General features: G+C 40.3%; 1 protein-coding gene across 1 annotated transcript in view; it reads left to right on the top strand.

Moving 5' to 3' along the window:
- PLEKHM3 (pleckstrin homology domain containing M3) overlaps window positions 1-23,762 on the top strand; it is a 204,149-nt gene that overhangs the window by 58,985 nt on the left and 121,402 nt on the right. Inside the window, exon 4 of the mRNA XM_024243818.3 lies at window positions 20,237-20,382. Coding sequence (XP_024099586.1) covers window positions 20,237-20,382 — 146 coding nt within the window. The remainder of the gene's footprint in view (window positions 1-20,236; window positions 20,383-23,762) is intronic.

Below are 23,762 nucleotides of genomic sequence, written 5' to 3'. Positions count from 1 at the left end.
AAAAATTAGCCGGGCATGGTGGCAGTCACCTGTAGTCCCAGCTACTCGGGAGGCTGAGGTAGGAGAATCTCTTGAACCCGGGAGGTGGAGGTTGCAGTGAGCCAAGATTGCGCCACTGTACTCCAGCCTGGGCGACAGAGCGAGACTCTGTCTCAAAAAAAAAGAAAAAATACTCATCCACATCAATTGATGTGTGATAGTGAAGGAGCTAAAAACCATAGCATGCAAATCAATGTAACCTAGAATAGGGAAGACATAAGTATTATCCCCTTATGTTTGAAGGCTGTCACTTAGAGGAGAAAAGAGGGTTACTATGTGTAATCCTGTTGGGCCAAGTTAACAAAAATATCCAGAGTGGATTGTATTTTTTCTTATTTAAGAAAACTTGATGGCCGTGGGTGAAAATGAGTAGAATGGCAAGAGGCCTGGAATTTTGACCTTAAGACAAGTCATTTAACTTGTCTGATTTAGAATTTTCTCATCTGCAAGATAGAGATTTATTCATTCAGCCTTTCTGCAAATGTTTATGGAAGCCTTACTATGTGCTAAGCACTATGCTTTCTGCAGAGTGAACAAGGCAATCAGTCTCATTTTGTGTCCTTACAGAATTTGAAAACTGGAAGCCAGACAAATAAATAAGTAATTATAACACACAGTTGAACTCAAAGGTCTTAGACTTTCCTTCCAGCTCTTCCACCTCTGTCTGGCATATTTTAGAGGGACCGACTTTGCTCTGTGTGGTTCCTTTTATCTCTCATTTTGTGATCCTTTGAATGTCTATAGAGGGTTAGAGAAAATGAGATTAATGTGGTCCTTCATTTAAACTTTATTTAATAAGTAATACCTTTTTCCTTTGGGGAAGAGAACTTAAACTAGTAGAAATATCAATTGACTAAGGAGACAGGACATAGAAATTCTTTTCCTGGCTCTGATGTCTATCATTAAATAAATTACTTTACTTTTTGCAGTCTTAAGTTTCGAGGCCAGGAAATAATTTTAAATAAAAATAAATGTATAAGAAGAATATGAATACATACTAGAGTAGTAATGCGAGTCTATGGAAGAAGAATGTTATATAATTTGTGTTTTAAACTATTTCATATCCTAAAATTCAAAGAGATTTGATCACTTTATATAAGTAGGCCCTTTGATTTTATAGGATATAAATTTGCTTTTTTGATTTATTCCTGGTATTCTCATCATAGAAGTCACATGTTGGTCTTTGATATGTTTCAGAAGAATAAAATCATTTTGAATTTCAGAAGATATAGATCTTTTGATGGACCTTCCTGAACTTCATAGGCCATAGCTGTGCTGTCGTTTTTTTTTTTTTAAGCCGTTCATTTCTCCTAGTCTTTGTTGCTATACTTTGGTCTGGAAAGTTCTTGTCCCTTTTTGTAGCTTCCTTTTTGGTTAACATTGTTCTCATCATGTGTTCATTTCCGGCGTAACTTCTAAAGAGAGTGTTAATATACCATTGGATTCCACATTGACTTCAAAGTTTTTATTTACTGACCTTTCACTGGGAGAGAAACTGGTGTAGATACAGTTTTAAGATAGACTTGGGTAGGTTAAGATTCTCCTTAATTTCTAGCTAAGTTCCTTGAAAAACTAAGCTTTTCATGGACCTAAGAATAAAAGCTACTTGAGAGATTTTCTAAAATCTATTATACTCCCTAAAGACAGAAACATACTTAAGTGAAAAACTTGCCATTTTAAAATATATCCACTAGGTAAGGAAATCTAGTAATATAGCAGTACCAACTTATTTCTTGCATTAATATTTTCATCTAATCATTTGTATATTCAGCAAATTTGGACCACACACAGTCCCAGAAATTGAGGTGTGGGGGTAAAGTACAGGTTAATTTTGCAGTAAGATAGATGCCTGTATGTATGCCTATCCGTCTTTGTACCTTGAAATATGTTAACATAAAAAAGTTTTAATTAAATTACAGTAATAAAAAACCAAAGAGCGTGAAACTCCCTCCCTTTTTTCAGGTGAAAAATGGAGCAAGCCTGAAAAGCATTGAGATCAGGAGGACAGCTGATGTTTGACCATGTTAGTTATGGTTCTGCATTGTACTTTGTTGAAGACTTCTGGGTGTGAAAAATCTTTTACACCCCTAAAGACTTTTTTGCAAGACTTTATTGACTGCCTTCCCCTCCACCCCTAATTCTAATGCTCCAGATATAATCGAACATTTCTCCTTTGCAGCCTCCCTCCCTCCACTCTCATGGACTCCTGTCATGGGCCTATGACTTTGCATTTTACTTTTGTGAGGGCAGGGCCCCAGCACCAGTGTGTCTACCCCAGGATCTCTCAAAGTGTGATTTGAGTATCATTTGCATTAGAATCATGAGTGTGATTTGGGTAGGGATGACTGGACCCTTCCCGAGACCTGTTGAAATCAGAATCTCTGGGATTTTTTAACAAGCTTTCCTATTGATTTGAGTGCATACAAAGTTTGAGAAACAATGGTTTAGCCCATAGGATGTTCTTTTTTTTTTTTGAGACAGAGTCTCACTCTGTTGCCCAGGCTGGAGTGCAGTGGCGTGATCTCAGCTCACTGCAACCTCCACCTCCCGGGCTCAAGTGATTCTCCTGCCTCAGCCTCCTGTGTAGCTGGGACTACAGGCATGTGCCACCACGCCCGGCTAATTTTTGTATTTTTAGTAGAGACAGGGTTTCACCATATTGGCCAGGCTGGTCTCAAACTCCTGACCTCAGGTGATCTGCTGGCCTCAGCCTCCCAAACTGCTGGGATTATAGGCGTGAGCCACCATGCCCGGCCAGGATGTTCTTAGTGAATGAGTCAACCCATACTTGAGTTTTCTCTAGTTTATATAGGCACATTTCCCTTAACTATTTCTTCTACATATGTTCAATATGTTAGCCATTGGGGTATCAATCTGCTGAAACATCTCCAGGTTTCCATGTTTTCCTTACATTCTGGAAATGTCAATGATGTTCTAACAGGGTCTACCTGGTGGCAAGTATAAAGAAAGGAAGGAGTTAGCCCGAATTCTTTACCTACATTCCAGCTTCCTTTTTAATACATCCTAATGTCATGCCTAATTTTTATTTTATACTTGGTAAACATAGTTGGTGTTTGAGTTTTGAGATCTCCTTTACCTCCCTCACTTTATTTGCTGCAGCTGGGTCATCTTTCACCAAGATGACTATAGTGGCCTTCTAACCAGTTTTCCTGCTTTCGTTCTGACTTTTTCTAAATCTTGTCTCAACTGCAGCAAGCATGACCTTACTAAAATTCAGACTGACCCCTGGTAGTCCTCTCTTTATAATTCTTCAGTGTCTTCCCACTTCTTTTGGAATGAAGACCAGCATCCTTAATGACCCTGCCCACCTCCTCAGTTTCAGCTCTGGCCTTCTTGCCACTTTCTCCCTTACACACTGTTCCAGCCACACTGGCTTTCTTCTGTTCCTCAGATGCGCCACTTTCTGCTCACCCACCTTAGAGCCTTTGCATATGCCGTTGCCTCCTCAGAGTATTGCCATCCCCAGCACGACCCCCAGCTCATTCTTCAGGCCACTAACGTAAATGTTACTTTCTCAAAAACACCCTCTCCATCCCGGCACACTGACTTAGGACCTATCAGATTCTCTCCACTGTAATGCTTGAACTGCCATCCCAACACCCACCGTTAGGTTTCCTACTTTCACCATCTTTTCTAGGAATCCAATGTTGGAGTCATCTGTAGATACAGTTAACATGTTCCCTACTTAGCAAACCAATTATAATCTTGCAAGTTTCCGGGCACTTCTTTTTTTTTTTTTCTTTTTTAATTTTTGACTATAGGACCTCTTAGAGCCTTTATTCTACTAATGTGAGAGAAAAGTATACAACATTTCCTAACTTACTTAACCATAATACCCTCTCTGCAGGACTAGGGTTCCTCAGATATAAGGTACAATCCCCTGCTCTGGGCACTGCACTGTCAGAGTTTATTTGCATGGTTTATTTGCACATAATCTGTTTCAACTCCAATTAGATACTGCAATACAGTTCTGGCACTGACCACCTGGAATTAGCACAGACCTCACAAATTAAAGGCTCAGCCCTCTACAAGACTGCTCCCACTTCAGATGCCAGTGCAAGTTCAGGGGGTTCCCAGGCCACCTGCACAGTGACTGACAAATTTGAGGGTTCCTACCCCTCCTCAGGTTTGATAATTTGTTAGAACAACTCACAGAACTCAGGAAAATGCTATACATACAATTGCAGTTTTATTATAAAGGATAAAAACCAGGAACAGCCAAATGAAGAGACTCAGAAGGTAAGGTGTGGGAGGGCCATAAATGCAGCACTTCTGTTCCCACTGTCTGTGGAATCAGGCTGCATCACCTTCCCATCAAATTGTTATGATCATCAATGAGGAAGCTCCTCTGAGCTTCAGTGTCCTGAGTTTTTACTGGGGCTTCATTATGTAGGCATGATGGATTGAATCATTGGCCATGCAACTGAACTTAATATCCAGCCCCCTTCCCCTTCCTGGAGGTCAGGCTGGCCCAAAGTCCCAACCCTCTAATCGTGTGGTTGGTCTTTCTGTTGACCACCCCCCATTCTGAGGCTATTTAGTGGCCCACTATGACTCACCATTAGCATAAACTCAGGTGTGATCTTAGGGGCTCGTGAATAACAAAGATATTCATATCACTTGGGGAAATTCCAAGGGTTTTAGAAGCTCCCTGCCAGAGATCAGGGACAAAGACTAGACAAATTGTTATACAATAGCCCAGAACATTGAATGGAACATTTCCACAGCAAAAATGGAACCTGGATGAAAGGAGGATGAATGATGTGTGTGATTTCCCCCCACAGAATGAGGAAGCTTTGGCCTACTTGCCCTGTTCCCTCATTTCCAGTCAGCTGCTTCCAACACTGACAGCATCCACCTGGGGAAGGGAGATTTCTGGTGGTATCTTTTTGGGTGCTTCTGGGACCAGGCAGACAAGAAACTGATCAGTTCTGGACTGCTCAGCTTGTCTGCAGCCCTCTCAGAGCTGCAACTCAGAGTGGTGGGACGATGGGCAAGCACACTCAGTGACTCTGTGATCTCCACTATCTAACCCAGATATCCCTCTTAAATCTTGGCTAAAAATAGAAGGTGTTTCTTTCTTAAATGGATATAAAAGCAACCACAAAATTGATTTTATTACCTTTAACTGAAAAAAAATGTCATACTTACCATATACCACTTCCAGAAGGAAACTAGGATTCTAAAACCTAAGACATATGGGTTTGTATCAATTTCCAAAAGATTGAAAAATCACATTCTAACCAGGTATATAGCAGTGTACCAAGGACTGTGCCTTACCCATATTTTTTCTATAAAGGAAGTAAATCATGTAGGGCTGAACCAAAAACTTTGCTGAAAATTGCTTCTCTTTTAAATCAGCAGACTTGTACCTCTGACACAGAGGATTGACTTAGTTTGAGTCTTGGTCTCCTTCTCCATCTTCATCAATAAAGGTGTTTTTCTTGAGCCCCAGACCAGACAAAATAATAGACACACATGATGTGGTGGCTGGGAGGCATCCATACTCAGTGGGATAAGTAATAAATTAGGAGCATAAGAGCTTGGTCTTCTGTTTATAGTCCTGCCACTGATTTATTATATGGCCCCGAGCCAGCCTTTTCAGTCTTGTGGGTCAGCCTCTTCAACACTCTATTTTGAGGGAAGATTAAACTGTCTTGACTATGTACAATTCAAATGTTATAAAATATCAGTTGAACCAAAAGTGACATATCCTAATTCAGTAATTAGTACATCACTGCAATTTTTTTCCCCAGAAACTACAGGGAGGCTCCCCAAATGATCTCTTAGATAAAGAGAAGTCGTCTTATGGCCTAATAATGGATGGAAAACCTTTGGGAAAATGATGTTTCTCATCCATTGTTAGGATAGGGAGTTTTAACTTGAGTAAAAGGTTCCTGATAATGCTAAAGGTTTCCAGGCAGCCGTTTTAGCCCGACTCTACTGTGTGATCTTCATCTCTCAATAATGTCACCCACCAACATGCATCTGAGTGCCTTTCCCTTTCCTCTCCACTCCCATTATTAGATGCTGTCTGTGTGGGCCACCATCCTTGCAGGAGTTTTACAGGGTTAATAAATGAATAATACCTCTTCTTTCTTATGCCAAGATGCAGGAAGATGGGGATTAAAATATCACATATATTGCTTATAGATCACATTTGTTATTATAGAGTGGACCCCTAAATTAGATGGACTTACTCACCTGGCCACAGCTGGAGTCCTGATGGGCATGATGTCCTCTTACCACAGCAGACAGAAACCTGCTTCCTGAAGGCCGTGATGTCCTCTTATCACAGCAGACAGAAACCTGCTTCCTGAAGGCCATGATGTCCTCTTACCACAGCAGACAGAAATCTGCTTCCTGAAGGCCATCATGTCCTCTTATCACAGCAGACAGAAACCTGCTTCCTGAAAGCCAAGCTGAGCATGCCTGGGTCCTTCTTCTTAACTCAGCAGTCAGATACCTAATTTCTCCATCTGTGGGAGGGCTGGATAAGGGATGGGGAGAGAAGCTAGGAATATCACTCTAGGGGATTCCCCAGAAGCAGGAGTTCCAGATAATAGGAGTTTTCCACTTGCGTCTTACCTAGTAAGTCTAAATAACCTGATACAAATAGCTTATGTGCAAATACTAAACGTATAGTTAAAATATTAGCTTTGGAGGCAGTCACAAACATGTGCTTCTAAAGAGACAGAAAAGCCTGGAAAGAAGGCAAAAGGGAGAAGAATAAAGGAAGAGAAAATAGACCAAGACAGTCCCTAAATCTTGCACAACATAAATAATTTGGTTGGGGTGAAAATGAAGAAATTCAAGCATGGATTTAAAGGAAGCTGATGAAAGTAATCTTCACTTTGAGACTGTTCCTAGCACTACTCGGATCCACTCTTATGACTTTAATTTTATCAAATTGTTATCATTACCAAAATGGCTCAAGTAGAATTACTCTAAGAAATGCTGTCAGGGTTTTTTAGGAGGTTTTAGCAAAGAAGAGGACAGGTTTTGTTTTCAGGATACTGTAAAGTTCAAAGAGATGAGACTCTCATAAAATATGAGGAAAGAGAAGCAGGCATTAGGAATGGGGAGTGGTGTGAAAGAGAAGTCAGAGGGGACACTGGTAGGACACTGTATGTGATAGAAGCTACAGAGTGGAGGAGACTGATGTAAGAAGCGACTTCTAAATCCAAGCTGGAAGAAAATGTAAGTTCCAGAAACAGTAAGAAAAGACAGGTTGCTTTTCAGGTAACCCCCCAAAATAATCTGAACCTCTAAGCCAATAGGAGGTTCTTGGCCTTTTGAAGCAATCATAAAAGAGAGATGTAACTGGGGAATCGCAAAAAGAGAGTTAGTAGTGGTTTAATATAATGCTAAATACCAGGAGAAATCACTGTAGAAAATGTTAAGTGCAGCATACATTGGATTCTCTGTGAGGCAAAAGTGTTCAGAACAGGACTGGGACTAGGGTAAGGTGAGAGAGCCATGTGCTTTGGGTACAGAATTTAAGGAAGTGCCAAAAAACCCTTTGTAATAAAGATTTTAAAAATATGTTAATATGATATTCTTTAAAAATCAAAATTAATGTAAAAAGTCCATGATGAACAAAATATAAAAGCTTAACTAGAGACAGTATTAGAATTCCTGATTTCTCCTTTTGTCTTGGGTTCTAATATGGCTTGGCACTGGTTCAGAGAAACATTCCAGTAAGATAGTTTATTTTATTTTATTATTATTATTATTATTATTGAGATGGAGTCTCACTCACTCTGTTGCCCAGGCTGAAGTACAGTGGTGCAACCTCAGCTCACTGCAGCCTCTGCCTCATGGGCTCAAACGATTTTCCTGCCTCAGCCTCCCAAGTAGCTGGGATTATAGGCGTGTGCCACAACGCCTGGCTAATTTTTGTATTTTTAGTAGAGATGGGGTTTCATCATGTTGGCCAGGCTGCTGTCAAACTCTGGACCTTAGGTGGTCCGCCCACCTCGGCCTCCCAAAGTGCTGGGATTACAGGCGTGAGCCACCACATCCAGTCAAGAGTTTATTTAATTAGACATCTTCCCCTGAAGCTCTCAGTGCTTCAAGTAGCCCAGCCCAGCATTTGTCTTGTTTCAAGGATGGTGAGGTTGACCTTCCTTTCCTGTCTGAGATTGCAGGAGAATATATAGAGAATCTTGGTAGCCCCATGTTGAAAATAGAACTGATAGAGAAAGAGGGAGGTCAACTGTGACAAGAAGCATTCTTTCCATCCACCACTAGCAGCTTTCATGTCTGAAATCATCAGCTCAGCTGAGCCCTGTTTATGCACTTGTTTTTCAAGTAAGAGTTTTTCGTGAGCAGTGTTTCACCAAGATTAATTTGTGAAGAAAAGAGCCAAGCTTGGAGCAGATGTTACTAGCAGGTAGTCTAGTAGATGATGGTGCCTCTTTTTCATGACACTAATTTACCTACCAGCATAAATCATTTTTTAAGGTAAGAAAGTAGAACTGGTGAAAGGGCTTTTCCGTCTTCCCATAATAAATGGTATATTCATTGCTAGCAGAGAAAAGTGATTAAGTAGGATCAGCCTATTGATCTCTTATTTTGCCCCCGTCTTTCTGTTGTCATAGGGTTTTTCCAACAGTGGCGCTATTGACATATTAGGTCAGATACTTCTTTGTTGTGGAGGGATGTCTTGTGCATTGTAGGATGGTTAGCAGTGTTCCTTGCCTTCATCCATAAGATATCAGTAGCTCACCCACCCATCCTACCAAAAATGTCTGCAGACATTACAAATATCCCCTTTGGGACAACAATCTCCCTTGGTTGAGAACTGCTGTGCTACCAAAGGTCAAGGCCTACAATGATGTCTTCTTTTCTTCATCTAGCTTTTTCTCACCTCTTTATAAATTAATAAATGTCTTCTGCTGAAATAGATGTTGATTATTTCATACCACATAATTTTGTTTTGTTTTGTTTTTTGAGACAGAGTCTCGCTCTGTCACCTAGGCTGGAGTGCAATGGCACATTCTTGGCTCACTGCAACCTCCGTCTCCTGGGTTCAAGCAATTCTCCTGCCTCAGCCTCCCAAACAGCTGGGATTACAGGCTCCCGCCACCACACCCAGCTAATTTTTAGTATTTTTAGTAGAGACAAAGTTTCGCCATGTTGGCCAGGCTGGTCTTGAACTCCTGATCTAATGATCCACCCGCCTCGGCCTCCCAAAGTGCTCAGATTACAGGCGTGAGCCACCGCGCCCAGCCACCACATAATATTTTATAATCTGAGACCTCCGCATCTTACATAAATTTAAGTGAAAGTAGTAGGTTATAAAAATAGGACCTTCACCAACCATCATTTGATATCAAGTATATCAAATGCTTTCAGTAGCAACTAACAGAATATACGATTCAAACTGATTTGTACAATAAGGGGAATTATTCTCAATCACCTGAGCTTTAAGCATCAGTAGATCTGGTAGCTCAAATTTTTTGAACTATGTTTTTTGGATTAAATGCTTCAAATAGCATTTTCTCCCCCAAACCACCTGCTCCTTCTAATTGATGGGTTTCTCACATGAGTCACAGGCTTGAACATCATGAGCATCTTTAACGGTCCCTTTGCATGCCCCCAACGTCTGTCAGTTGCCAGATCATCTGCATTTTGTCCCCATGCTATCTCCTTCTCTTTCTTTCTTCCTGTTTCCAAGACCACCACCTTAATCAAGCTCAAACTGGTGCAATAACTTATCAACTAGTTCCCTCCCCTTCCAGCTTTTCATGCTAATTAATCTTTTCAAAGCATACATTGCAGCTGGGCATAGTAGCTCATGCCTGTAATTCCAGCACTTTGGGAGGCCAGGGCGGGAGGATAGCTTAAGGAAAGGAGTTCAACACCAGCCTTGCACAACATAGCAAGACCCTTGGGTCTCTGCAAAAAAAAAAAAAAAATTTAAATCAGCCAGGTGTGGTGGCATGCACCTGTAACCTTTGATACCCAGGAGGCTGAGGTGGGAGGATCACTTGAGCCCAGGGGGTTGAGGCTGCAATGAGCCATGATTGTACTACTGTACTCCAGGCTGGGTGACAGAGTAAAACCTTGTCTCCAAAATGTTAAAAAAAAAAAATTTTTTTTTTAAGTTTATGTTGCTACTCTGCTTCAAACTCTGGTTGTTCCTATATCTTTTTTTATTTTTTTTGAGGTGGATTCTCACACCGTCACCCAAGCTGGATTGCAATGGCGTGATCTTGGCTCACTGCAACCTCTACCTCCTGGGTTTAGGTGATTCTCCTGCCTCGGCCTCCCAAGCAGCTGGGACTACAGGCACCCACCACCACACCCGACTAATTTTTTTGTGTGTGTATTTGTAGTATAGACGGGGTTTCACCATGTTGGCCAGGCTGGTCTCGAACTCCTGACCTCGTGATCTGCCTGCCTTAGCCTCCCAAAGTGCTATATCTTATTAATTAGGACTTCTCACTCTGAGCACTCAGGATTCTTATGTTCTAGCTTCACTTTATCATTCCAAGCTCTTTTCTTCATACTCCTCTATTTACAACGAGCCTCAGACAACTAGAATATCCAGTGTTTCCAAAGGTGCTTCCATTTTTCTGACTTGAGCCTTTATGAAGAATGTTCCTTTTCCAAAATCTCTTCTCTTCTTCAAGACCCAGCTCAAATGCCCCTATGTCAACACAGCCTTCCTCAATCTCCACAATAGTGATTGCTTCCTCCTTTCCTCATCTCATCTTCTGCTGTTTACTTTATAGATTTATATTCTTCCTCCCCTCATCCTTCATCTTCAGAGGTGATGCTAATGCCTGTGATGTCCCAGGCTATATTCATTGATGAGCTAAATTATGTTCTTTTATGTAAATTGATTCATAGTTTTTGTCCTTGTTTTGTCATCTGCAGGGGACAGTTTTTCTAATGTCTTACAAAAGGAGATAACTACTTGGAAATTCCCCTTTATAGTTGATTGGTGTTAGTCATAAAATGCCACATTGCCACTTTTATTAGGCTGTGCCTTTTAAGCAGCTGTACAAAATCTGCTTAATTTTGTACAGTGGACAGAATTACTTTTTCATCTTCTGCCTCAGTTTCTTATTCTTTAAAATGGGCATAATACCTACCTCACAGAATTGGTATGAGGATTAAATGAACAGAGACATACACATGTATTTACATATGTTCGTTTGTGTGTATGTAAGGTAGTTATTGACAGTGCCCGGCTTATAGTAAGCCTGTCTTACATAAGGTGTTTGCTTATAATATAAGTGTTTATCCATTTGCTTAGTTCTTATTTATTTATTTTTGTTTTTAAATTGCTTACCATTTTCTTGAAAGACTGGGGAAAGAACATAGAAGTAAATGAGAAAGTCTAGTCATAGACTGTTAGGAAAAAACAGCATGAAAAAAATACTAAGTTTAGACTGATTTCAATATACTAGAAGCTGAATTTGTAAGATTTTATTATTAATATTAAACTTATCTTACACCAATAAAAGCACTATTGAAGCATCTTATCCTAAGAAAAATTAAAAGTAACTCAACAACTCAAGTCATGTCTTGGGAAGTGAAAATCTGTATTACAGATCATTATACTTACAACTTTTGGGGTAGATATTTCATAGATAGAAAGCAGTCAGATTCTCTAAAATGGTGCACATATTTACTTAACGTGCTTTAGCAAAAATCAAGATTTATTGCCTTTCAAGATAAATTTTGACTAAATATTGACTTTAGGTTCTCAATCATTGTTTACCTGAAAGACCAATAAATCTTGACACTTCTCAACTTGAATTAGAATCTACTTGGTATTTATTAATTTATTTCACATGATTTATAATCTTAATAACAACATTCCATGAGATTAAATAAACATTGTAGAGTTTAGCAAGTTTATATTTTCAGTCAGCAGTAATTACTTGACATGTGATTTTCACTTCATTTCTTATTTAAATATAGTACCTCTAGCACTGTTAACACAACATAGGTCCTACATGTCAAAGCTGACTTAGCTATTTAAATATTCAGAGGGGGAAAACCCAAATAACTCTTAACAGCTTATAGAATTGCTTTACATTTTAAACCAATTAGTATTCAGATTGGAGTTTCTAATCTGAATTGATTTTATGTTTTCGGTTGCCTTAGTTCTGCAAGTATAATCTAGTAATACATGATTATACTTCATAGATGGCCCCTGTCTTGGACAGTTTATGTCTGTTGGTTTTAATCTCTGTTTCATGCATCTGTCTGTTCTTGTCTCTCTCTCTAGATATAATGTGTATTGAACATTCACTGTGTCTCAGCACAGTACTAATACTTTACAAACATAATATTTGCCATATTGTTGTGTTGACAGGGTTTTTAGAGACAGGGTCTCGTTCTGTCACTTAGGTTGGTTTGCAGTGGTGCAATAATAGCTCATTGAACCCTCGAACTCCTGGGCTCAAGGTATTCTCCTGCCTCAGCCTCCAAAGTAGCTCGGATTGCAGGTGCAGACCACCACACCTGGCTAATTTTTAGAAACTTTTTTGTAGAGATGGGGCCTCACTCTATTGCCCAAGCTGGAGTGCAGTGGTGCAATCATAGCTCTCTATAACCTCGAACTCCTGGCCACAAGCAATCCTCCCTTCTTGGTCTCCAAAAGTACTGGGATTACAAGTGTGAGCCACCAGTGCCCGGCTGGAAATTCTTTGGTTAGGTACATTCAGTGTGTCTAGGAGGAGTTACTTACTTCTGTGAGATTCTTAAGGACAGAGCTGTCCTAGTTATAGCAGCAGTCCATTCTACAAGTGCCAGCTGAAGTTAACCTAAATGTGTGTCACCCATGGTAGGAACATGCTTTTTAACATGTGTCAGATCTCTGTGCAGTGGAACTTTATTCTTTTTTTTTTTTTTTTTTTTTGTAGACAGAGTCTTGCTTTGTGGCCCAGGCTGGAGTACAGTGGCACAATCTCAGCTCACTGCAGCCTCTGCCTCCCAGGTTCAAGCAATTCTCCTGCCCAAGGAGAGGCAGGGATTACAGGCATGTAGCTGGGGTTACAGGCATGTGCCATCACGCCCAGCTAATTTTTGTGTTTTTAGTAGGGGTTTCACCATGCTGTTTTTAGTAGGGGTTTCACCATGTTGGCCTGGCTGGTCTCAAACTCCTGACCTCAAGAGATCCGTCCACCTCAGCCTCCCAAAGGATTATAGGCATGAGCCACCACACCCGGCTTGTGCAGCAAAACTTCATGAGTCAGTTTCAGCCAACAAGGAATGACAATTTCTCATATATAATCTCTCACTGCTATAAAATTTGTAGATGAACATAAAACGAAGCCCATCAGAGAAAAAAAATTCTGATGAACAGAAATGAATTTTTGTGTAGCTTTGGAAACAACCATCAGTACATTTCAGGATTGTATTTGAGCATGTGTATTTCCTCCCAACTGTGAAGTTTTCAACTCCTGGGAAGAGAATTCACTATGAAGGGACTTAAAGGCTTATGGAGAAAATAATTTTGAAGTGTTGCAGTCTAAAGTCCAGGAACTCAACCCAAAGACTATCAGCTGCATGCCATACTATCCGCATTAGCAATTACATGTGGCACACAATTGATTTTTTCCGGATTTCCCCTATTGTTCCTTTAGTTTTATTTGAGATGCTGTGGATACTATTTGCTTTGTAACCGACAGAATGTATACTTAATGGCATGTGCCTGATCCTCCATCCAAATGTTTAATGTCTTAATTGATTTATGGCTAAACAGATAGCTCCTACTTTATGGGTCACCACCTTGTCCCAAAGACAGAATAACTTGGATGCTTGGGATGCAAAAAGTTTTGGATCACTGATTTTTGAGTAGATGTTTCTCAGCGTCCCTCACTCTTTACCCCCTTTCTACTTTATAGTTATGTAGAATTCTATAGCTTCAGTTTCACCATGTTAACTTCAGACTACATATGTGTGGTCAGTCTCAAATTTCAGCTCTGTTCCCTCTGACAGTGGAGGATGCAAGTATGGGGCCCAGGTTTGCTTTGCCTCTACTTCCTTTAATGGACCTCAAAGCTACATTGCAAAAATTGCTTGTGCCCTGTGTCAAATAATCCTTTCTTTAAACACTGTGCCCAACTTTGTGCTAATCCCAGGGAGGACTTTGAATTGTATACCAAATGTAATACCTTATGTTTTAAAGCACAGATTCAAAATTTGACTATTTAATGAGCCAATGGTTACAGACTATAAGCTGGGAAAGCTAAGTTCTTTATGACTTTAACCCCTAATCCTTGTAAAATAGCAAGTCCTTGAACCTGCATGTCTATTTTTCTTCATTTTGGGAAATCTGGTCTGAAGAGCATATGATCAAAGTCTAGGCCTTCAAGCAACATTTTACACAGTGCTTACTGCAGCTCACTGTCCCCAGCCAGGAAAATGGAGGGATGGAAGGAGGGACAGGGAAGTCCCCTTGCTCATTCCTGTGGACATCTCTCCCTACTTAGTGCATAAAATAAAAGAGGATGTGAAACTCGCCAGATTTTTTTTTTCTATTTTTACAGGGAAAACGACAATGTGTCCTCTCACCCTCTTTATCTCTTTTCCTTCCTTTTACAAAGGCACCTTCTCTTCTTTTTTATTTGCCCTTGTTCTTTTCCTAGAGCATTTCTACCTTCTAAATGCAAAAGACTGGATTCACCTTACTGAATTAGGTAAAAGCTTACTTTAAGAGATGGAAAGTGGGTGGCATAACTGACCACACTTAGCACTGTATGAGGTCCTTCCTTAGTGAGAGAGATTCACTTGGATCCAGCCACAGCTTTCTCGTTCTTCCCTCTTATGCCCATGAGTTTTCCAACTGCTGGTCAGGGAAAGGAGAACTGAAGGTAATAGTCGTAAAGTAGAGAGAAGGTGGCTGGCTTTTCCTCAAGATCGCAGCTTCAGTAACAACAACTGCAGCCAGTTGAGTTAACTAGGTACACTTGTTAGAAGAAAGATTGTGCTTTTGTGGAGAAGTATGCCAAAATTCTGCACAACCCCCAGCAACAGATTCTTTTGGGTGTATTTAGTGAAAGGCCATTTGGGAAATGGACTGTACGTGCAGCAAATAGGATTTTGGTTAAATGGTGACATTTGTTTCCAAGAGTGTATCAGAGGGGAGGCTGAGCTCTTCAGAGCATGTGTTCATTAAAGATTTGAAGTGGAGTGGGAAGCAATAATAAAAAAAAAGGCCAGTGGGTTCTCTGGTGAGATAGTTTTTTGTTCCTATGAATTGAATACACTCTGAAAAGTTTCAAAAAGAGTCTGGGAAGAATGTATTTGCTTTGATCCAACATGTGGAGTGTTCTTTACTACAAATGCCCTTTAATTTAGAAACATTGCTGAAAAGTCTGTTTGAAAGTACATAAAAATATAATATGTAAATAAGCCCTAATTAGTTATTTCAATTAATTATTTTTTGTCTCTACTTTACAGCTCTATTTTTCTCCCCATAATGTCGCTCTTCAGAGTCCAGCTTTGGCACCCTCTAAAAAAATGGTTTTTTGTAACAGTGATTATTAAGAAAAAATTTTCCCTGTTAAAAAGCCCACAATGATAAAGTAAAATCCCAGATTGTGTATTTTTATGGGGAATTGTTTCAGACATTTTTAGTCCATGATTTGCTACTGTGATAGTAAAGGAAATCTTGCAGTTAATTGAAAAAACTCGTGTTTCCTTCTTCAAATAAATGGCATGTGTTGTTTTTTAGAAAATGAATCTACATCAGGCCACTAACTAGCCTCTAATCTTCTTTTCCAACAATTCTATGTTCTTTCAAATACAAATACTTTGGATTTGGGGGTTAAAAGTTTTCATTCTTTTTAAAGTGAATAGGATACTCCCAGTGGAGACAAGAATGCTCTGGAAAAACACTGGTAAAATGAAGTCAGGTTGTTTCTACATAGCCAGTTTTTTAGAAATTGACTAAGTACCTAAAATATTGATTTTTTTGAAGCCTAGAGGGTAAACTGTGTGACAAATTCTGAGCTTTTCACTGAGCAGTCTGCACCCCCTCTGCACTTTTGTTGAATAGAAGCAGAATTTTAGAGCTCAAGGGACCTTGGAGGTCGCCTGGAAATCAGGGAGCAATCCTCAACTTTTACCCGTCAACGTCCCGCGTGTGGGTTGGGGATAGGATGGGAGGGGGAGGATGCTCATTTCATTAGAAATGCAGATTTTTGGTCCCTACCCAAGATCTACAGAGTCAAAATCATCTCAGTGGGAAGAAGGGTCCACATTTCTCACAAACGTCTGCAGAAAATTCCATTGCTCACTCAAATTTGGCAATTCACCAATTAAAGCTAACAGGTTTATTTTGTGGTGAGGAAGCAAGGCCTAGAGAATTTGATGATCAGGGTCACAGTGGTGCCTAGGCAAGAACAGACTCAGGCTTCCTGCCTTTAGACTAGTGATGGTCTGTATACCATGTGCCTAAAGTAGTTTCGAGCATGCAGACAGGTTCAAACCTACTTCTGGGTCATTAGGGTGATTTCAGCACCAGGACTAGGATAGCCTGGTTCTAAATAAAGTGTGAAAGTAAAGACACCAAGGACTAAAGGTAGGTGTTTATGTGCTGCTGCTTTTGTCCAAACTAAAACCCGAATGGACCCTATCCATGTTCTCTCATCTCTGTCTTTTATGAGCCTGGAGACCTGTGCATAGTTGCGAGGATGTTTAACTCAATTAGTTAACTGAGTTGATCCCCCAGCATGGTGAGCTTTGGATCTGTGTGCCCGGTTGATGTGAACATTCTTAGGCTATAGGCTTTCTTAAAATGCATGTTTGTGTATGTTAATATTGCCTATGTGTGTTGCATCCAGAAAATTAGAGTAAGCTCATTAAAATTATAGACAGATAAACCCAGTAGTGCCTACTAGGGAATATATAAATATCCAGCAAATGCTTACTGATGTCTGTTATATCCAAAAATTTTTTTTTAGTGTTCTTTGGTGAGAATTTAAACTATAATGATGATCCTGAATTTCTGCAATAACATGGTCACCTTTTAAGTCATTAGGAAGGATTGGATTCTACTCAGTGTCATTTTAGTGTTCAGTCAATTTGTCTACTAATTTTTGGAAATAGCAGTATCCCACTGTCTAGGATATATTAAGTTCCACTGAACTCTGTTCCACAGTTCATTCTTTCTTTCTTTTTAAAAAAAATTTTTTTTTCTTTTGAGGCAGAGCCTTCCTCTGTCACTCAGGCTGGAGTGCAGTGGCATGATCACAGCTCACTGCAGGCTTGACCTCCTGGGTTCAAGTGCTCCTCCCACCTCAGCCTCCCAGTAGCTGGGATTACAGGCCCATGCCACCACACCTCGCTAATGTTTTTGTAGAGACGGGGTTTCACCATGTTGCCCAGGCTGGTCTCAAACTCCTGGGCTCAAGCAATCCACTGGCCTCGGCCTCCCAAAGTGCTAGGATTAAAAGTGTGAGCTACTATGCCTAGCCAGTTCCACAGTTCCTATGTGAACGTGGGTAATATATAGTTCTTAGAATGGGCAACATATTTTAACAGGGATATTAATGAAAGGCTGTTTTCAGAAGCAGGTGATCAGGTTAAGAGGATCAGTTTTGGAATCACTATGGAAAATTAAAATTTCTGTATATATATACAGTTTATGTGAGTGTACATGTGCCAGATAGTACTCAGTTTATCATCCCTTCAACATAAATATTTATTGATTGTCTGCTATTTGTAAAGCTCTGTGTTAAGTGCTGAGGATAAAAAAATAGATCGGGCCGGGCATGGTGGCTTATGCCTGTAATCCTAGTACTTTGGGAGGCCAAGGCAGGAGTTCAAGACCAGCCTGGCCAACATAGTGAAGCCCCGTCTCTACTGAAAATACAAAAATTTGGCTGGGCGCGGTGGCTCATGCCTGTTATCCCAGCACTTTGGGAGGCCGAGGCAGGCGGATCACAAGGTCAGGAGATCGAGACCATCCTGGCTAACATGGTGAAACCCCGTCTCTACTAAAAATACAAAAAATTAGCCAGGCGTGGTGGCGGGCGCCTGTAGTCCCAGCTACTCGGAAGGCTGAGGCAGGAGAATGGCATGAGCCTGGGAGGTGGAGGTTGCAGTGAGCCGAGATCGCGCCACCGCACTCCAGCCTGGGTGACAGAGCAAGACTCCGTCTCAAAAAAAAAAAGAAAATACAACAATTAGCTGGGCATGGTGGCACATGCCTGTAGTCCCAGCTACTCAGGAGGCTGAGGCAGGAGAATCGCTTGAACCAGGAAGGTGGAGTTTGCAGTGAGCTAAGATCGTGCCACTGCACTCCAGCTTGGACAACAGAGTGAGACTGTGTCTCAAAAAAAAAAAAAAAAAAAAATAGATCTGAGGAGTTTCTAGCGTGGTCCTGGTTGGACAAGCCCATAAAAAGGCATGATAATTTAAAGAGGCACGTGCTAAATGCCAAATGAGTAGTGCAGTCAGTGAGTGCAGTGAACAGCATTCCAACATTCACAGCCCTGTGACTGTGGCAAGATCTTCTTTGTCAATCAGGAGCTACATGTGTGTTGGTTCTAACTCATCTTTCACACATTCCTCTCATTCCTCAGCCAGTCTGAAGAACAGGAGCTTGTTATGATTTTTTTTTGCTGCTCAATAGTAAAGAAATAGCCATTCTAGAAAGGAACTGGATCAAGCTCTGGAAGCCTAATACTAATATATTTACTTATCTTCTTCCCATTTCTCATGTATTTAAAAACAGTGAGATCTAATTCTCTTTCTAGAGGATGCACTGGGAAACTGCTTAATTACTGATGACATAGTATTTGTGATGAAAATGAAAGTTCTGTTGAGTCTTGTGATACTTTCATTCATGGAGTTCCTGTGAATCAGAATCTTCTTAGGTTGGTAGTTTGTTAAATAAATGTGTTTGACCTCCTTGTAATGGAAAGGGTTACAACACTGATCATTATATTAGTAGTAGTAGTAGTAGTAGTTGTAGTCGTAGTAGTAATTGTAGTAGTACTGAAAGAGTAATTCATTTTTGCCCCACTTCATGAAATAGGCTTAGTGCCAGATCTCTTTGATCCATATAGTTCTTGGCACCCAACCATAAAATGGGCCACATGGAAGGATTTCTAAAATGAAAGCTGTAGACCAGGAATGTCAGATTAATGATGCTGTTTGTGTATTCTTGATTACCTGTTCTGGATCTGCCAGGATTTTGTCCATGGGGATGATTGTGATGGAATTTACATACTCAGTAGAAGGTAGTTCTTCCTATCTAAAGAAAACGAGTGGCTTCCCTATGGAAGGGCTATGATTATTACCAGGTTCGCTGACAGTACCAAGACAGCACTCACAGAGTCATGGACTTTCTTAGATCTGAAAAGGGCATTGTAGGCAACCAGTAGTCTTGGGCAAGGTTTGTTGAAGTAAAGAGCAGAGAAGAGGGTGCTGTGTAAGGAGAGGTAATGTGTTAATATACGGAGGGTGGAGTAAGCATGCTGTGTTTATTTGGGGAACAATGAGGAGAGTTCTCTGACTGGAATAAAGTGATTACATTCCCATTGGACAGTAGTGGGAGGGAAAGTTAGAAAAGTGAGATGGAGCCAATCAGAGGCCAAATTCCTTACAATGATTTGGTAAGCAAAGTAAGGCTACATAACAGTTTTGGGGATTATTTTAGCATCCAATTTAGAGCCAAATCCAAACTCTGGCTTTTTTTGGCTTGGTGAACTCCGACAAGATACTTAACCTCATAAAAATCTTAGATTCTTCATCTATAAAATAGAGTCAATAATATCTTCCTCGTAGAGAAGTGGTGCTGGTTAAACAAGATTCTGTATGAGATGCCCTCAGCAAAGTGCCTGGTGGAAATGGAATTCTGAGCAGGGCAGTGAGGAGAGATAAAGGCAAGTTTGTAGAGAGACTGATCTCTGGCAGCTGTATGCAGAAGAGATGGAATCGGAAGAAACCAGAGACAGGGGACCAGTTTATGACCCTTACAGCAATACCCTAGGAGGTGAAGGGACAGGCTGTCAGACTAGGAAGAAGAGGACACAACTGTACAACTCTATTCTCTGTAACTTCTTTTTTGTTGCAGACTTTCATTTACCTTGAGGTAAATGAAATATAACCTTGTTCTGTGATGTTAGAGCTCTATAACCTTGTTCTGTAGTGTTAAAAGTACAACAGCAATCATAGATCTTTCTTTTTCCTTGAACAGGCTGCCAGCGATCCATAGGTCTTTCCAATGGGAAAGCCAAGGTGTGCAACTACAGTGGGTGGTATTACTGCAGTAGCTGCCACGTGGATGACAGCTTTCTCATCCCAGCACGCATAGTCCACAACTGGGATACTTCAAAATATAAGGTAGGTACAAAAACTCAGTTCACTTAATAATAATTCAGGTGTTCATATGTTCTCAGGTGGATTATAAAGATGGTGATCAAACAATTTGAAGCAGATAGATTAGGTAGTCTCATAAAAGCTGCAAGACCTTACCTAATACTTTTTATATATCTCACAGTTGAAAGGCTTCTTAACTGTGACTCTTATTAGTTTCCTCATTTAAAAAGACATATAGAGCAGTTTTTACTTCTGGTGCTAGAGTGAATTCTGAGAGAGAGGAGCCTCTTTTATTATTTTTTATTTGATCTTATCTTCAACATCACAACACTATGGGAGGATAAAAATGGGAAAATAATACACACATGAACATGCTAGTGATCTTTCTAGGCAAGGACTTATATAATCCAAGATATTTTGTTTGTTTTGTTGTTGTTGTTTTGTTTTGTTTTTGTTCATTTGTTTGTGTCGGGTTTTTTTTTTTTTTAGACATTGTCTCACTCCGTCACCCAGGCTGGAGTGCAGTGGCATGATCTTGGCTCACTGCAACCTCCACTTCCTGGGTTCAAATGATTCTTGTGCCTCAACCTCCCAAGTAGCTGGAACTACACACACATGCCACCACGCCCAGCTAATTTTTGTATTTTTAGTAGAGACGTGTTTCACCATGTTGCCCAGGCTGGTCTCGAACTCCTGACCTCAAGTGATCTGCCTGTCCTGGCCTCCCAATATGCTGAGATTACAGGCATGAGCCACTGTGTGGCCCGAGATATTTCTTATAGTAGAGTAGCATTCCTACTCATGTGAAGGTCAGTCTTCTAGCAAATCCAGGCCTTTGGAACTAGAACCAGAACCTTGAGAGAAGTTATGAAGACTTCTGACCATGGGCCAACAGCAAGGAACAGTACACTGAGCCATCCTCAGGCCTTCATCAGCACTGTTGTTTTTTAAAAAGAAGAGCAAGTGAGAATCACAGGTATATGCTAATAGCTTTGCAAAGTAACTGCTAACAGCCAAGGAGGCTCTTCAGGAAGTATAAATAGCAGGCTTAGTGGCTATAAAAATGCAGGTCAATAGAGGAGAAAAGTGAGCATGGGGACACTCCAACTTAGGAGCCTAGAGACAAGAGGAGGGACCAGCAAAGGAGGCCAAGAAGGAATGAGCAGTGAGGTAGAAGGATCCCAGGGTGTCTGACAAGCCATGTGAAGAAAGTGTTTCCAGATGAATTGTGACAGATGCTGATAGCTCAAATAAGATGAGCACTGAGAACTGACGATTGGCTTTAGTAATGTGAAGGTAATTAGTGACCTTAATGAAAGCAGTTTGAATGGAGTGGTGGGAGCAAAGGTCTGATTGAAGTGGGTTCAACGTAGAATAGAGAGAGAGAAACAAGAAACAAGAATAGACAACTCTTTTGAGAAGTTTTGCTATAAAAGGAAGAAGAGAAGTCAGGAGTAACTTGAAGGGAAGTGGGATCAAGTTAGGTTTGATTTTTTTGTTGTTGTTTTAATGGAAACAATAACCGTATGTTTTCTATGCTGATGTAAACTATCCAGAAGAGAGAGAATTGCTAGAATGATATGGTTGAATCAGTGAGAATGATGGAATTGCGTGAACAATAGGAGGGTTTGGCTATTGCTTGGAGCAAGGAATAAGAGAAAAAAGCTGTCTGCGGCCATGGGGGCCAGTAAGTACTTAGATGTGATGTTGGAAGCTTGTTGAAGTTGTATTCCATTTATATCAGTAGCTTTCATCAGATTCTTTTATTTCAGCATCTGTGATCTTAAAAAGATGAAATACCCAGTCCAAGTTACCCTGTGAAGTGCCATTATCTTCTACTTCGTAGAGAAAATAGAGGTGATTATGCAATAATCCTGTCAACTGACCTATAAACGTGCCTACATCCGCATCTATCCTCATTGTCCTCCTTCCAGCCACCAAAGAAACATTACTTGTCATGTGAAAGTTTATCCCTTCTGCCTGTGTTCATGGTCTTCTCCTCTCTTCTCCATCAGTTTTGCCAAATCTCGTCTCTTCTCCAACCCAATTTTGCCAAATCTTGTTGACCCTTGGCAGTTTCTTATTCTACTGGACTTCTCTAGGATACACTATTTGACCAGATGGACCATACTCCTTTTGAATTCTCCTGCCTTGGTTTTGATAACACACCCCCGGTTCTCCTCCCTCTAACTCTTCTTTTTCAGTCACTTTCTCTAATTTCTTATCCTCTGCCTACACCTTTAATAGTGGGCTCCTTAAGATTCATTATTTTGTTTCCCACTTTATACTCTTTCTATTGGGCATCTCTCTCACTTACATCATTTTAACTACCAGGATTCTTATGCTGATAATTCCTACTTTTATCTGCAGCTCCAGTTTTGCTACTAAAATTGAAATCTGTGGCTTTAATTGCCTATTGGACATCTCGACTTTATTTTCAACCTAGTAGTCTTCAAGATATATAAATTGATTAGCTATATGGTACAGCATTTCTACCCTTGCATAAAAAAGGTAGTAGAATTTGGCAAGTCCAGGAATCTAACTCCCTACTGGAGTAGCACTCTAGGCTTAGGATTCTGTTATGATCCTGCATCTTACACACATAATAGATAACATACTTCAATTACCAGAAGCTTTTCTGATCCTTCTGCCAGAATGTTGTGACATCTGCCTTGAATGTACCTTCTGTGCAAGGGGCTTTATATGGAAACAGGCTGTATGACTGCTTTTAAAATTGATCCATAATAGTTGTACATGTTTATGGGGTATATGTAATATTTTGATACATACATACTGTGTGTAATAATTAAATCAGGGTATCCATCACCTCAAATATTTATCATTTCTTTGGGTTGGGAACATTCAAAATGTTCTCTTCTAGCTATTTTTGAAATATACAATAAATTGTTATGAACTATAGTTGCCCTACTGTGCTATCAAACACTAGAACTTCTCTTTCCAACTATATTTTTATACCCATTAACCAACCTTTCTTCATTCCCCTCTTCCCCCTACTTTTCTTAGCCTCTGGTAACCACCATTCTACTCACTACCTCCATGAGATCAATTTTTTTGCTCCTACGTAAGAGTGAAAATATGTGATATTTGTCTTGTCTGTGCCTGCCTTATTTCTTTTTTCTTTCTTTCTTTCTTTTTTTTTTTCTTTTGAGACAGAGTCTTGCTCTGTTGCCAGGTTGGAGTTCAGTGGTACAATCTTGGCTCACTGCAACCTCCGCCTCCCAGGTTCAAGTGATTCTCATGCCTCAGCCTCCCGAGTAACTGGCACTACAGGCACGTGCCACTACACCTAGCTAGTTTTTGTATTTTTTAGTAGAGACAGGGTTTCACCATGTTGGCCAGGATGATCTCGATCTCTTGACCTTGTGATCCACACTCCTCGGCCT

Source organism: Pongo abelii, chromosome 11 (genome assembly GCF_028885655.2).
Source record: "Pongo abelii isolate AG06213 chromosome 11, NHGRI_mPonAbe1-v2.0_pri, whole genome shotgun sequence".
In the NCBI taxonomy this organism is placed as follows: domain Eukaryota; kingdom Metazoa; phylum Chordata; class Mammalia; order Primates; family Hominidae; genus Pongo; species Pongo abelii.
This window is presented reverse-complemented; position numbering and strand designations above follow the sequence as displayed.